Genomic DNA, 16,707 nt, shown 5'->3' with positions numbered 1-16,707 from the left:
AACTTTAAATTTGATTGTAATGATTGAACATGTACATATTGTAATGTTTACTTTATTTAATATAAAATAATATAGGCTACTAATAATTATAACAACATCGCGGAGCAAGGCAGCCTTTTGTTCGGGCAAGCCAGAGAATCTGGATAGAATCCTGTAGCGTGTGATGCCTTTAAAATAAAACATAAGATTTCTCTGCTGTATGATTATTCTTTTCTCTTTCTTTGCTCTCTCTGTCCACAAAGTGAATTTCACTCACTTCATCTAAACCTGTGATCATGTGACCATGAAGCTGATTCTGATTCAGCTCATCTCCACCTCCATGCAGTGCCAGAGAGTCATGTGACATCCTGTTCTTGGTTATGTGAAGTTCAAACACGTTCAGTACTGTAACCCCCCCCCCCCTCCCCCCCCCAACACACACAACTATAAATACTTAGAAAATACTTAGATAAGTGATGCAAATTTATTACAAATGAAGCCAGGTTGAAAGCGGGTGAAAATAAGTTATGATTTTCTGCAGCATGTTAGTCTACCCTCAACCCCCCCACCCCGCCCCCCAGCAGGCAGGCCAATACGTAACAGAAAATAAGCGCAGGCTTCCTGCATTTTATTTATACATCAACCACAGACACCAGGTGCAACAGTCAGAAAACTTTCCACCTTATCATCCATTTCACATTTAATACTTAACTTACACATGACTGTTGATTTGTGTTCATTAAACAACCTTCCACATTCTGTCTGTTAGGCTATGTTCACACTAACAGCACAAACCAGACTGTCTGTTAGGCTACGTTCACACTAACAGCACAAACCAGACTCCTTTTGTCTGAAATAAATCTAAAAACTAAACTGAAAACATGTTTTTCAGTGTGAACTCAGTGTGGACACTCTGACACTGAAGCCTGGTACACACCTTGTTGTACGATGGTGCCGCTCACCGAACGTATAGCTGATCTACAAGCTCACAACGAGGTGCGCTGCGACGCGTTGTGAGCTTGTAGATCACTTTCCGGCTATAAAGTCTGAATACACAAATCTGATCTGTGAATAGTGTGTGTCCAGTCATATTCCTTAAAGATCAGATCTGAGATATGGGATTTGCCTGCGGTCTGAACTCTCAGAGTCACAGACCGGTAAGGGTCCCATTTGGACCCCTGGTTTCCCTGGGTTGAAAACCAGTGTCTTACAGGACTGAAGACCCCCCCTTCTACTGAGAGCTTCTCAGTGCAGCACTTCACCCTTATGACCCTTATGACCCTTATGTCCCTTATGACCCTTAGGGCAGCAGACGGCTGTACTCAGACAGGGCTGAGGATTTCTTCACTCCGTCCCAGATACGAGCTGCATAGTGAAACCTGGAACAAAGCAAAACACACACATCTGCATTAAGCACAGTTCTCTCTCTCTCTCTCACACACACACACACACACACACACACACACACACACACACACACACACACACACACGCGTTCTCAGTCGCCTCGACTGATTACAGACATTTGGAAGCATTTTGTGCACGGAAAATAGCCGAAAAACGCATGAATTGAGTACAAAGGACCTCAATGGAAACAAGCCATAGGCTTTCTTGGGTTTAAAATCCTCTTAACACATTGCCTGCAAAGAACGCATATATGCGTTCTTTAGAATCCATCACTTGCTTGCCAAGAACTAGAGCTTAAGATTTTTGCCCGAGCCCGACGGGACCCGACCCGTCGGCACGGGCTGGGCCGGGTCCAATTGGTCACGTATTTGTCGGGCTTTGGGTTGGGCTGGCCTAGGCAACAAAATGCAATTTCTTTTTTTTATCCAAATAAATGCATATATTAATTAATTTGTAGCATATTCTTTTTTTCTAACAGACTGTTGGAAAAGGGTGAATGACTCCTGTTCTTAACGAATTACCAAGACTTTATGAGAAAAAAAGGCTGCATGCAGCAATTAAGCTTGTTTAGAAAAATGACGGGCTACGGGCTGGGCTGGGCCCAATGTGTCAATTATGTATCAGGCTTTGGGTCGGGCTGGGCTTGAAGTTCTGTCGGGCTGGGTCGAGCCGGGCTGAAATATTTAGGTTTAAAGCTCTACCAAGAACGCATATATGCGTTATTATTTAAAAAAAAATTATATATATATTTTTTTATTTGACCCAAAGACCAAGGAGATATGATTTTTCAAAGATTTAGACTCCCATCCACTTCCTTGTTAACTTAAAAATTCTGTATCTCGGCTCCTGAGTACTTTTTTTTCTCAATGAAAAATCTCTGGCATAAAACTGCTAAAAAATCTGAATAACTCTGGCAGTCAATGTGTTAACAGACCTTGTATTGAACTGTACTTTCCTGTGATTTTTTTTGCAAACTGCTAATAAAATATTCAATCAATCAATCAATCAAGTGTGTTTCTCCACCACACTACTCCAGAGGCTGATACCTGCTGCTATAGAGAGAAATGATTGGCATAAAAATGGTATATTGTTTTATGTTATCTTGCTTTATTCTATGTCACAAAGCACGGTAACTGAATATATCCTTTAAAAACAAATGGTTGTAACTTAAGTGGATGGCAGGAGGACGTCTGGGATGCCATCGGTCTCACCCTCAGAATCCATGGTAGTTTTGTTATTATTAAATAACGGAGATGAGGAGATGTGAGGATGGTATGATGGTGTGATGCTAACCACAAGACATGGCTACCATGCAGACATTGGCTGGTTTTGGTTACTTAGGTTCGTTTTTCTTGATCACTATGTTACTACCATATTATTTAGATAGATGCTAGGTCCATTGTTTACCTGGTTATCCCAAAGTTTCAATGCACAGATTATGTTATGTTTTCGACTAAGACTAAGATTTTGATATTTAGTCGACTAGGACTAGACCAGGGGTGTCTAACTAATTTTGGGGTCTGGGACACATTGGTCAAAAGGTGACTTGATGTGGGTCGCAACTCGCAACCATTGCGGACGCGCATGCACGCTCACACGCATTCAGTTATACAGTATTGTTTTTCAGTGTGTTGTCTCAGACACTGCTACTAACTACAGTATATCACTTTTAAAAATACATATTATGAAGAAGAATAGCTACTTTAATTATTGACACAATTCAATTTGTAAGGAGCCCCAATAACCATTTTAGAATAATTAAATTTGAAGTTAAACAATACCTGGTAATGGTAATGATTACCAAGTCACGTTTTCATTGCAGTGCCAGAATTTAAAGAACAACAGTGGTGTATAGTAAGTAATTACATTCAAGATAATAATATAACATAAAACATCATTACTTTAAAAAAAAGTTTTCAATCATTGTTTATTATTATTTTTCAAAAATAGTCACATTTATTTACATGGGTAGCCAGCATGAAAATTTCACTTGCTGCTTCCAGACACCTCAGCGTAGTCATTAGAGGTAGGCCTACAATGAATTTGATTTTTTTTTTAATCATATCCCGGGCCGCATCTGGACTAGACTAACAATTTCAGATGACTAAAATAGGACTGTTATTCAAAAGACTAAGACTCAAGGTGGCCATACACTACAAGATAATCGGGCTAAAAAACAACCCTCCCGAGTATCGGGGGGGGGGGGGGGGGGCGTGTCTACCCCAGCCTAGATCGGGGGCGAATCTCGGGCATAAACATCGTCTAGTGTGAGGGTTCAAAGATCCAATCTGAACGCTCCCGAGTTGCTCACAAGACGATCGGGGCCACTCCGATCACGTTTGATATTTCGAGTGAAAACGCTTCCCCTTGGGTCATCGTCAAAATCATTTTCAAAAATGTTTGATATTTACTGGATCGCTACTGTATGGAACACCTGGCGAGGGTCGGACTGAGAAAAATACGGCCGCTGTTCCAACACCGCAATGTCACACACACACACACACACACACACACACACACACACACACACACACACACACACACACACACACACACACACACACACACACACACACACACACACACACACACACACACACACACACACACACACACACACACACACACACACACACACACACACACACACACACAGCTGTGCAGCTGCGGTGGATCCATGTTTTATATTAAAATACATTATTTTGATAATGATTTTATTATTTTCATTTTAAAATATGGACTGACAGTCATATAGAGAATATATCCCCACCTGAAAGATGCTTATTAAACTTTATAACTTGCCTGGTAGCCTACCATTCCATGCTTCATCTTGCCGTCTAAAATTATATTCCTTGGCTTGCAAACAGCCAAAACGTGTGTAGCCGATGAAACACAACAGCTTTGCATTGAGGACACTGGCCAATACAAACTAATAGGCGAGTGCGCTCTGGTGGGCAATTTCCGAACGCACTGCTGTTGTCCAATGTGTCCATATTCATCTTTAAATGCCCTGTTTTCAGCACTGTCACATATCTTTTATACATATCTTTTATACTCTTTATACTTTTGGAAAGTGTCATTTCTCTTGTTAACTAGCAGATTAATGTTTAGCGATCTCAAGCAGTCTGTCTCTCTCCATAAGTAGCAGCTGCAATCCTTCCAGTAACGACCAATTTATGCTTCGACGTACAACGGTCAGTGCATGGTGGGGAAAGTACTCAGATATTTTACCTAAGTAAAAGTATCAATACTGCAATATAGAAATACTCCGTTACAAATAAAAGTCCGGAATTCAAGATTTACTTGAGTAAAAGCACAAAAGTATTAGTATCAAAATGTACTTAAAGTACCAAAAGTAAAAGTACTAATGTTTGAAAATAGCAGATCTACAAGCTCACAATGTGTTGCGATGCGATGCATTGTGAGCTTGTAGATCGGCTATTTTCAAATAGCCTATGTAGGCCTATAAAATAGGGCTAAAGTGGTTAATGTATGTTTTATAATATAATAATTGATAATAGCAAAGTAACTAAAGTTTTCAAATGATTGTAGTGGAGTAAAAGTACAATATTTGCCGTTAGGGTGTAGAAGTAATACAATAGTACTGAAAATTGGCAATACTCCAGTAAAGTAAAAATACCTAAAAATTAGTACATGTACTTTGTTACTTTACACCACTGACAACGGTGTTGCGCCCCGAATATATTCAATCTGCGCTGCAGTGTGAGCTTGTGGATTTGCAAAGCGATCCTGATGAATCATGCATAATAATGATTATAATGAGGACGGTAGGCTTTACATGGTCAGTCTTGGGGGGGGGGGGGGGGGGGGACGACCGCTCGTTTACGGTTTATTATGCCACCACCTAATAGCTTACATTTAGATTCTTTCTCTGTGTGAGTATCACAAATGTGTGCCAAATATAAGGCGTTCTGTCTTGACTCTTGGAGTTCCAGTACATTTGTTAACTATCCATTTCTTAAATTAGCCTTTCATTATGTTCTGGCCCGAGTGGTTAACATTATGCGATATTAGCTGTAGAATACAACTCTCGTAGACGTATTTATGATTCTGACGTTTTCAATCTACGAGAGTTGTAGGGTTCACCCCCCATGGACACAGGGACTTTCAGCACTATACCCCGTAGACACTACAAACATGTACAAATTGAAAATAAAGGTGCTTACCCCCACGCAGCAAATGTTAACTATCGCTACGGGGTAGTAGTTTAATGTAATAATCCATATCTTTCAATAAAGAAGTGTTTCATGCCGTCTGTGGCTGATTCTGTCGGAAGTTCCCAATGAGCGGTAGTCCCCGCCCAACTGGTGAAACCCGGAATTACACTCAATGTAAACAGGATGTAAACGAGGGTGAAAAAATGGCGTTCGGCCACAAACGGCATTAAAACACTTCTTTATTGAAAGATATGGATTATTACATTACACTACTGCCCCGTAGCGAGAGTTAACATTTGGGGCGTGGGGATAATTACCTTTATTTTCAATGTGTACATGTTTGTAGTGTCTACGGGGCATAGTGCTGAAAGTCCCTGTGTCCATGGGGGGTGAACCCTACAACTCTCGTAGATTGAAAACATCATAATCATAAATACGTCTACGAGAGTTGTATTCTACAGCTAATGCGATATACAAGACCACAAGTAGCCTACCGCGAATGAGACGTGTTGTGAGATTGTAGATCTGCTCTGACGCGGTGCACTGTGTGTGTGTGTGTGTGTGTGTGTGTGTGGCTGCGCTGCTCGGAGCGCAGCTGGCTGTCGGAGAAAAACACTGAATTGACATATGAAAATGTACGGATTGTAATGTGTAACTTTATTTAATATCAGAATAATATAGGCTACTGATATAATATCTTATATAATTATAATTATTAATAATTCATAATTATTATTTTTTTAATATATTTTTCTATTTATTATTGCTGTTCGGGTAAGCCCGAGAATCTGGATAGAATCTTGTAGTGTGAGATGCCCCCGATGTCTTTAATCGTGTAGTGTGTGCATGTTTAAGATAATCTGATAAGAGAATCTTGAAAGATTATCTTGTAGTGTGTGATGATACCCGATTTAAAAATCGTTAATATTATGATTATCTCATAGTGTAAGGCCAGCTTAACCCATTGATACCTGGAACGCATCTGTGTCACTTTAGATTTCTTTAGGCTATTCAAAAATAGCAGATATACAAGCTCATAGCGCGGCACCGAGTGCCGCGCTATGAACTTGTAGATCTGCTATTTTTGAAAAATCGAGGAAAAAAAAAATGTTTTTTTTCCCAATTTTTTTTTTGGATTTAGAAGACATTTCTAGAATCTTCTCAGGTCTTAAAGGGTTAAGACTAAATCAGAATTTGCTGTCAAAATTAACACTGCATGCAAACCAAAGGTTGGGCAGGTGCTCAGCGAAATCATCACTGATGAAGAGCACAAGCTCCAAAAGCCACAGCAGCACTCGGGTCAAATAACTGGAGCTGGAGCCCAACTGGGTGCGAGCGTTTCTTCAGTTTTACAGTAATATAAATGGACATAAAAGGATAGAATGTTACCAGTTCTTCTCAGTCAGGATGGTGTGGGAGAGCTGGCAGCGGGGCATGGCCAGGACCTGGCTCCGCAGCTTGGACACCAGAGAGGAGAAGGCGGGGTGTCCCCTGTACCCCGGCAGGAGAGAGAAGAGAGGGGACGTCCCACACCCTGATCAACACAAATACATGTATTATACACCCTGATGATGACAAAATAACATGAATTATCCCCGGCAGGCCGAAACGGCACAAAGGCGAGGGATTATGTTTTAGCTTTTTTACATTTTTTATCCCACGATTTTGTAACCCGTTTTTTTCACCCGGTGCCAATTTTCTAAGTGATCCTGGGCGCTACACTCCCCCCACCAGCATAGGGAGCCCAGGGCCGAGCTCATGCCTCCTTCAATGCATGAGAGCCAACTGACCTTCGGGGAGAGTTTCCCCGGTAGGACGTAGCGCGTGGAAGGAACACGTTATTCCAACCAGTTCCCTTCCCCTCCATCAGGCGCCCCGGCTGTCATGGGGGAGGCGGTATAGCGACCAGGATTACTACATGTCTTTGTGAGGGTACGTAACGTACCCTAGGAGACACGGGGAGAACATGCAAAATCCACACAGAGTGGGCCCTTTCGCCAACCCCACCTAGGGTATGGGCGCTGATGACGCAGAGGAGAAGACACGCCCCCAGCGCCCACAGCATCCCCGGCGGGAGTCGAACCCAGGACCTTCTAGCTGTGAGGCGACAGCGCTACCGACCGCTCCACCGTGCCTCCATGTTTTAGCTTTTGTGAGTCAGTCTGTCTGTCTGTCTGTCTGTCTGTCTGTCTGTCCGTCTGCCTGTCTGTCTGTAAAGAGCTAATCTCGGGCACCGCTTGACCGATCGCAGTGAAGCTCTGCACACACACTCACAGTAGCCCAAGGAAGATTTGGCACCCGGGCCTCATGTGTGCACTTTTCTAGTTCATTATAGACCCTAATGACAACATATTTGTTATATTAATCTATTACAACACATTTGTTTTATTAAATGATGTTACACTAGGGGTGCATCAGCTAATTGATTATTCGAGTGTCACTCGTGAATAAAAATTGTGTTTAATAAGAAGTTGACAAAAAACACATTATGTGGAATGGTTATTGTGACAAATGTATTTTGTTTCATTTAACCCATTCAAACCGGGAACGCATATGTGTGTCATTTTTAGATTTATGTGGGCTACCATCAAAATTGGTAGATCTACAAGCTCATAGCGCGGCATGAGCTTGTAGATCTGCTATTTTTTAAAAGAAACCTTGAAAATGTGCCAAATCTTTGAATATATATTTATTTATTTCAAGCGAACATTTTTAACTCAAATCTTTGCATACAAAACATATTAACCAATTTAACCAATTAAAACCAGGAAAGCATCTGTGTAACCACTTAAACCATTATTTTATACTTTTGCTATTCAAAAATATGTTTTTATATTCAAATCTTATACAGTATACACAGTATATCTTTTTAAAGCAAACATTTTAAACTCATTTTTTTCTTCTGGGGGGTCCCTGGAACAACATATTTTGAGATGGGGTTCCGCGGCCAAATACATATAATTTTGGGGTCCTTGAGAACCACTGATATAGAAACATACGTTTTTTCAAAAAACTGTAGGATTTAGAAGACATTTGTAGAACCCCCAGAAGCAAAGATTTGAGTTACAAAAGTTTGCTTAAAAAAAAAATATATATATATATATATAATATATATATATTCAAAGATTTGCACAAATTGTCAAGATTTTTCAAAAATAGCAGATCTACAAGCTCGTAGTGCCGCGCTATGAGCTTGTAGATCTGCTATTTTTGAATAGCCAAAGAAATCTAAAAGTGACACAGATGCGTTCCCGGTCTTAATGGGTTAAAAGTTACACAGTGTGACTTTAATCAAATCAAACCATTCATTTAAACTCACACAGCACACATGGTGGCCGGTACGAAAACCAAACCATTCATTTAAATCATGAACACAGATGTCTTCTCTAACCTGCTTTGGACAGAGCATCGTCTCCATCGTTCTCCTGCAGAGGAAGCAGGAACATGTTGACTTCTGTGTCCAGATAGTCCCGTCCAAGACCCGGGAAGATGTTACAGTCCAGCATGGACAATGTCCCTAAAACCACACAGAACCAAGATGTTACATAACATGAACAATGTTCCTATAAAACCACACAGAACCAAGATGTTACATAACATGAACAATGTTCCTATAAAACCACACAGAACCAATATGTTACATAACATGAACAATGTTCCTATAAAACCACACAGAACCACAAGATGGTACAGTCCAACATGTTCCTATAAAACCCACAAAGAACCACAAGATGGTACAGTCCAACATGTTCCTATAAAACCCACACAGAACCAGAAGATGGTACAGTCCAACATGTTCCTATAAAACCCACACAGAACCACAAGATGGTACAGTCCAACATGTTCCTATAAAAACAACGGATGATGGCACAGTTCAACATGTTCCTATAAAACCCACACAGAACCACAAGATGGTACAGTTCAACATGTTCCTATAAAACCCACACAGAACCACAAGATGGTACAGTCCAACACAATCCTATAAAAACAACGGATGATGGTACAGTCCAACATGTTCCTATAAAAAACACACAGAACCAGAAGATGGTACAGTCCAACATGTTCCTATAAAAAACACACAGAACCAGAAGATGGTACAGTCCAACATGTTCCTATAAAAAACACACAGAACCAGAAGATGGTACAGTCCAACATGTTCCTATAAAAAACACACAGAACCAGAAGATGGTACAGTCCAACATGTTCCTATAAAACCACACAGAATCACAAGATGGTACAGTCCACCATGTTCCTATAAAACCACACAGAACCGGATGATGGTACAGTCCAACATGTTCCTATAAAACCCACACAGAACCACAAGATGGTACAGTCCAGCTTGTAGATGGCGTTTTTCAACCTGCAAACGATGTGATCCCAGCCTAGTCTTCTTACAAGCCACAATGTTGCCTCCCCACAATGTTGCCTCCCCACAATGTTCCAATGCATGAATAGCCAATCCTATTCCATGAAGGGAACAAGGCTGCTGCCAGTTTGGGGCTCTCGGGCTGGGCCCAGTTTGTCACATATTTCTCGGGCTTCGGGCCAGCCCTGGGCTGAACTTTTGTCGGGCTGGGCTCAAATTCTTAGGCCCGATTAAAGCTCTAACACAGATCTTTATATGCTTTTGTATCCCATCTGCATTTTCCAAGTGCCGTATTCCAGTTTTTAACAGTGTGAACTAAACAAAATATTGTGGTAACTTTCTAACTTTTATATTAGAGATGAGAGTGGACCATCACTACCTTTATATTAGAGATGAGAGTGGACCATCACTACCTTTATATTAGAGGTGAGAGTGGACCATCACTACCTTTATATTTGAGATGAGAGTGGACCATCACTACCTTTATATTAGAGATGAGAGTGGACCATCACTACCTTTATATTAGAGATGAGAGTGGACCATCACTACCTTTATATTAGAGATGAGAGTGGACCATCACTACCTTTATATTAGAGATGAGAGTGGACCATCACTACCTTTATATTAGAGATGAGTGGACCATCACTACCTTTATATTAGAGATGAGAGTGGACCATCACTACCTTTATATTAGAGATGAGAGTGAACCATCACTACCTTTATATTAGAGATGAGAGTGGACCATCACTACCTTTATATTAGAGATGAGAGTGGACCATCACTACCTTTATATTAGAGATGAGAGTGGACCATCACTACCTTTATATTAGAGGTGAGAGTGAACCATCACTACCTTTATATTAGAGATGAGTGGACCATCACTACCTTTATATTAGAGGTGAGAGTGGACCATCACTACCTTTATATTAGATATGAGAGTGGACCATCACTACCTTTATATTAGAGATGAGAGTGGACCATCACTACCTTTATATTAGAGATGAGAGTGGACCATCACTACCTTTATATTAGAGATGAGAGTGGACCATCACTACCTTTATATTAGAGATGAGAGTGAACCATCACTACCTGTATATTAGAGATGAGAGTGGACCATCACTACCTTTATATTAGAGGTGAGGGTGGACCATCACTACCTTTATATTAGACGTGAGAGTGAACCATCACTACCTTTATATTAGAGATGAGAGTGGACCATCACTACCTTTATATTAGAGATGAGAGTGGACCATCACTACCTTTATATTAGAGATGAGAGTGGACCATCACTTCCTTTATATTAGAGGTGAGAGTGGACCATCACTACCTTTATATTAGAGATGAGAGTGGACCATCCCTACCTTTATATTAGAGATGAGAGTGGACCATCCCTACCTTTATATTAGAGGTGAGAGTGGACCATCCCTACCTTTATATTAGAGGTGAGAGTGGACCATCCCTACCTTTATATTAGAGGTGAGAGTGGACCATCACTACCTTTATATTAGAGGTGAGAGTGGACCATCACTACCTTTATATTAGAGATGAGAGTGAACCATCACTACCTTTATATTAGAGATGAGAGTGGACCATCACTACCTTTATATTAGAGATGAGGGTGGACCATCACTACCTTTATATTAGAGATGAGAGTGGACCATCACTACCTTTATATTAGAGATGAGTGGACCATCACTACCTTTATATTAGAGATGAGAGTGGACCATCACTACCTTTATATTAGAGATGAGGGTGGACCATCACTACCTTTATATTAGAGATGAGAGTGGACCATCACTACCTTTATATTAGAGATGAGGGTGGACCATCACTACCTTTATATTAGAGATGAGAGTGGACCATCACTACCTTTATATTAGAGATGAGAGTGGACCATCACTACCTTTATATTAGAGATGAGAGTGGACCATCACTACCTTTATATTAGAGATGAGAGTGGACCATCACTACCTTTATATTAGAGATGAGAGTGGACCATCACTACCTTTATATTAGAGGTGAGGGTGGACCATCACTACCTTTATATTAGAGATGAGAGTGGACCATCACTACCTTTATATTAGAGATGAGAGTGGACCATCACTACCTTTATATTAGAGATGAGAGTGGACCATCACTACCTTTATATTAGAGATGAGAGTGGACCATCACTACCTTTATATTAGATATGAGAGTGGACCATCACTACCTTTATATTTGAGATGAGAGTGGACCATCACTACCTTTATATTTGAGATGAGAGTGGACCATCACTACCTTTATATTTGAGATGAGAGTGGACCATCACTACCTTTATATTAGCGGTGAGAGTGGACCATCACTACCTTTATATTAGAGATGAGAGTGGACCATCACTACCTTTATATTAGAGGTGAGAGTGAACCATCACTACCTTTATATTAGAGATGAGAGTGGACCATCACTACCTTTATATTAGAGATGAGAGTGGACCATCACTACCTTTATATTAGAGATGAGAGTGGACCATCACTACCTTTATATTAGAGATGAGAGTGGACCATCACTACCTTTATATTTGAGATGAGAGTGGACCATCAGCTTGTCCACCACCATGTGCATCTTCTTCAGGTTCCTGGGACAGAACTCGTCTCGTCTGGCTTTATTCTGCACAAACACTAGACGGAAAATAAGAAATCATAGGTACATGTTATGATTATTACAGAGATGTCCACGAGTCTCTGAGCTCGAGTCCGAGTCAAGTCTCAAGTCTTTGAGGCTCGAGTCGAGTCAAGTCTCAAGTCTTTGAGGGTTGAGTCGAGTCGAGTCCGAGTCAAGTCTCGGGTCTTTGAGGCTCGAGTCGAGTCGAGTCTCAAGTCTTTGAGGGTTGAGTCGAGTCGAGTCCGAGTCAAGTCTTTGAGGGTCGAGTCCGAGTCAAGTCTCGAGTCTTTTTAAAGTCTTTAAAAAAAAATGGGGGGGGGGGGGGGGGCATAAATGTAAAAGTATAGACAGGTCATAATAAATCACATTAGAGATTCACAGATTAGAGATTTTATGTATTTTCCCCACAATTTATTTTCATTTAAATGAAATGTGATTGAACTTGCACTAATAATGACTTTAGTTGATTTTTCACTCTTTAAAATATAGTATTTCTTAATTATTAATAATTACAGCTTGTAGATTGGCTATTTTCATGATTTTTAATTGTTTTTAAATAATAATAAAAAAGGAACATACAAGATTTCCACCCGACAGCGATAATATATAGCCAATATGGTTCTGTATCAGTATATGAGTCAGTTTTTGCAGATTTCATTCTAATTGGCTACTATGCCTGCATATGAATTTCATGGGCCTGGGTAGGTCACCCTGGCTTGGCGGAGATATGCCCTGTTGCGCACACTCGACTCCACACAGCAGTCCAACAGCAGAGCAGGTGAAAGCAATTCACTTAAACGAGGGCTGTGTTGCGCACCAAAAAACTGTCTAAATGTGGATCCCCAGTTCAAATATGATTCTTTTGGGGGGTCACGGCCTGAAAAGGTTTGAGAACCACAGCTTTTATGCAGTGAACATTACATGAGCGTAGCGTTTACCGTGGTGAAGTGTTGAATATTCACCCAGCTGGGTAACGAAATGAAAATCCGATGTTTCCTAAACGTGCGGTCACAGATGGTCCGACCATCTTATAAAAAATGTAAGCATATGCCAAGATAACTGAGGTTATATAGCTGATTCTGAGCTAAACATATTTGTTTAATTTCGAAGTTTTTATATTTAATGATGAAAGGCCGCGGCGGCCACACACATAGCAGCTGTTGCGCTCGCCTCTCCATGTTTACGTTAATGAGCAGCATGAAACAGCTTGACTGAAGCCGGCTCCGCGCAGCGCGCACTGGAGCGGAGGTTTCTTTGCGGGGGGGGGGGGGACAGGGGAGTGGAAGTTTTTTGGGCATTTCATTCATTTATTTGTCCAAAAAATAAACATAAAATAAAGATTGTCCACGAGTCTTTGAGGCTCGAGTCGAGTCAAGTCTCAAGTCTTTGAGGCTCGAGTCGAGTCAAGTCTCAAGTCTTTGAGGGGCGAGTCAGAGTCGAGTCGAGAGTCTCGTTTTTGGCCACTCGAGTGCGACTCGAGTCCGAGTCCCTAACTCGAGTCCCCATCTCTGGATTATTATTCTCGCATACAGTAGGCACACAAAAAAAAAAAAAAATCATCCTATAGTGTCTCGTGAGCTTGTAGATCGGGCTAGTTTTATATATTTATAAGTATACCTATGTGATGATAATACTCATAAAGTATACCTATGTGATGATAATACTCATAAAGTATACCTATGTGATGATAATACTCATAAAGTATACCTATGTGAGGATAATACTCATAAAGTATACAAATCAAATCAAAAACCAGTGGAAAAAGCAGCACTCCAAAAATAAATACTGCAAGACAGTGGCTCAGTTTCTCATTTTATTGCGAGAACGCTAACGCGTTTCGGCCGCAGCCTTCTACCTCAGAGCAGATATTGGGGGTGCATGCCCCTCTTTTAAACATACACAAATCATCCCCACCTGTGTAGGGGGGGGAGGTACTTGCTTGGCAATCAATCAATTACACAATATCACAGTCACAGTCAGATCAGCAGTTCACAGCAATATCAGTACAAATATCACAGATCATGAATGAATCACAGACATCAATTACATTTCTTTTTTTAAGACATCACACTACATTGAGATCATTTGGATGATCTCAATATACACAGGTGGGGATGATTTGTGTATGTTTAAAAGAGGGACATGCACCCCCAATATCACTCTTTAATCTGCTCTGAGGTAGAAGGCTGCGGCCGAAACGCGTTAGCGTTCTCGCAATAAAATGAGAAACTGAGCCACTGTCTTGCAGTATTTATTTTTGGAGTGCTGCTTTTTCCACTTAGGTGGTTTTTGATTTGATTTGTATACATAGCTGAGCACCCACTGCCTAAACTAAGAAGGCATCCAGAGGAAGCGCACCAGTTTTTCTTTCTTACTCATAAAGTATACCTATGTGAGGATAATACTCATAAAGTATACCTATGTGAGGATAATACTCATAAAGTATACCTATGTGAGGATAATACTCGGCTCCATCATCGTTGCCTGTAGTGCCGGTGCTGTCATGGCTGGCTGAGGGAGTAGAAGGCTTCAACATCTCAGCAGTCTGGAGGAACCTGCCCACATACAGTAACACATGGATCATTACAGCAACCTGCCCACATACACATGGATCAACCTGCCCACATGGATCATTACTAGCCTGGTTCCAGCCGAATCTGCCTTTGCAAAATCGCATCGCACTTTAGCCCTCGGCAGATTAGGTCTGGCCCCCCTCCATAGAGATTCCACTTCTCTCCCTCCGCAGTGGTGTGGAGCCAATCAGAGCAGTGCTTCCTTGTTCACGAACTAATCAGAGCAGTGCTTCCTTCTACGTCATTGCAAGGAAGCACTGCTCTGATTAGTTCGTGAACAAGGAAGCACTGCTCTGATTGGTTTAGGTCTAACCAATAGAGTCCGTTTGGATCTTTTTGTAACCGCCCCTTGGATTTTTTTTTATCGTTGATAGGGACCAGACTAATATCCACGCAGTGTGTCGTGTGATATTGTCTGGCCACGCGAGGCTAGATCATTACAGCAACCTGCCCACATACACATGGATCATTACAGCAACCTGCCCACATACACATGGATCAACCTGCCCACATGGATCATTACAGCAACCTGCCCACATACACATGGAACATAAGGCTTCATGGGGCGTGTAATTTAATTGATAGAAAATAAGTAATGTTTTGGGTGAACTACTCCTTTAACCCATTAACTCATTCACTGCCAAGAACGACTAAAACGACTTTTAATTTTTTTTTCTTATTTATTTATTTAATTTTTAACCTAAAGACCAAGGAGATATGATTTGTTGAAGATCTAGACTCCAATCCACTTCCTTGTTAACTTAAAACTTAAACATTTTGTATCTTGGCTCCTGAGTACTTTTTTTTTCTATGAAAAATCTCTGGCAGTTTGTCAAACGCAAAAATAAAAATGTTCTGGCAGTGAATGAGTTAAGAGCAGGGTGTATGTAGCCACAATGCCCTGTTCCAGGGACCCCCAGAAGCAAAGATTTGAGTTACAAATGTTCGCTTTAAAAATACATATATATTCAAAGATTTGCACAAATTGTATCAATCAAAAAAAAATTGCAGATCTACAAGCTTGTATATCTGCTATTTTAGAATAGCCAAAGTATAAAATAATGGTTAAAGTGGTTACACAGATGCGTTCAAGGTTTTAATGGGTTAAGTGTATTTCTCTCCAGTTACACTCAAGAACAAAACACTTGAGTGTCTTTGCTCAGAGAGTCCTTGAGCAAAGACACTGAACCCCCAACTGCTCCCAATGAGCAACATGGTGCCTTGTATGGTTTCCTCGATGTTAGGGCTTTCACCCACTAGTCCACTAGTATAACCACTAGTCCACTAGTATAACCACTAGTCCACTAGTATAACCACTAGTCCACTAGTATAACCACTAGTCCACTAGTATAACCACTAGTCCACTAGTATAACCACTAGTCCACTAGTATAACCACTAGTCCACTAGTAGAACCACTAGTCCACTAGTATAACCACTAGTCCACTAGTATAACCACTAGTCTAACCACTAGTCCACTAGTAGAACCACTAGTCCACTAGTAGAACCACTAGTCCACTAGTAGAACCACTAGTCCACTAGTATAACCACTAGTCCACTAGTATA

The 16,707-nt window shown here is 40.8% G+C and overlaps 1 protein-coding gene across 8 annotated transcripts in view; it reads right to left on the bottom strand.

Annotated features, from left to right (window-relative positions):
• Positions 1–579: 579 nt before the first annotated feature.
• smg9 (SMG9 nonsense mediated mRNA decay factor) overlaps positions 580–16,707 on the bottom strand; it is a 30,335-nt gene continuing 14,207 nt past the window's right edge. For all 8 annotated transcript variants that reach the window (XM_080427626.1, XM_080427628.1, XM_080427629.1 and 5 more), the window contains exons 10-14: positions 15,019–15,125; positions 12,480–12,587; positions 8,956–9,081; positions 6,954–7,098; positions 580–1,358 (exon numbers count right to left, since the gene is read on the bottom strand). In XM_080427626.1, the coding sequence (XP_080283752.1) occupies positions 1,280–1,358; positions 6,954–7,098; positions 8,956–9,081; positions 12,480–12,587; positions 15,019–15,125 (565 nt within the window). In that variant the 3' untranslated portion in view covers positions 580–1,279. The remainder of the gene's footprint in view (positions 1,359–6,953; positions 7,099–8,955; positions 9,082–12,479; positions 12,588–15,018; positions 15,126–16,707) is intronic.

This window comes from Gymnoscopelus braueri (genome assembly GCF_963280865.1).
Source record: "Gymnoscopelus braueri genome assembly, chromosome: 4".
NCBI lineage: Eukaryota > Metazoa > Chordata > Actinopteri > Myctophiformes > Myctophidae > Gymnoscopelus > Gymnoscopelus braueri.
Note: the sequence above shows the minus strand (reverse complement) of the source record. Positions and strands in the feature narration are given on the sequence as shown.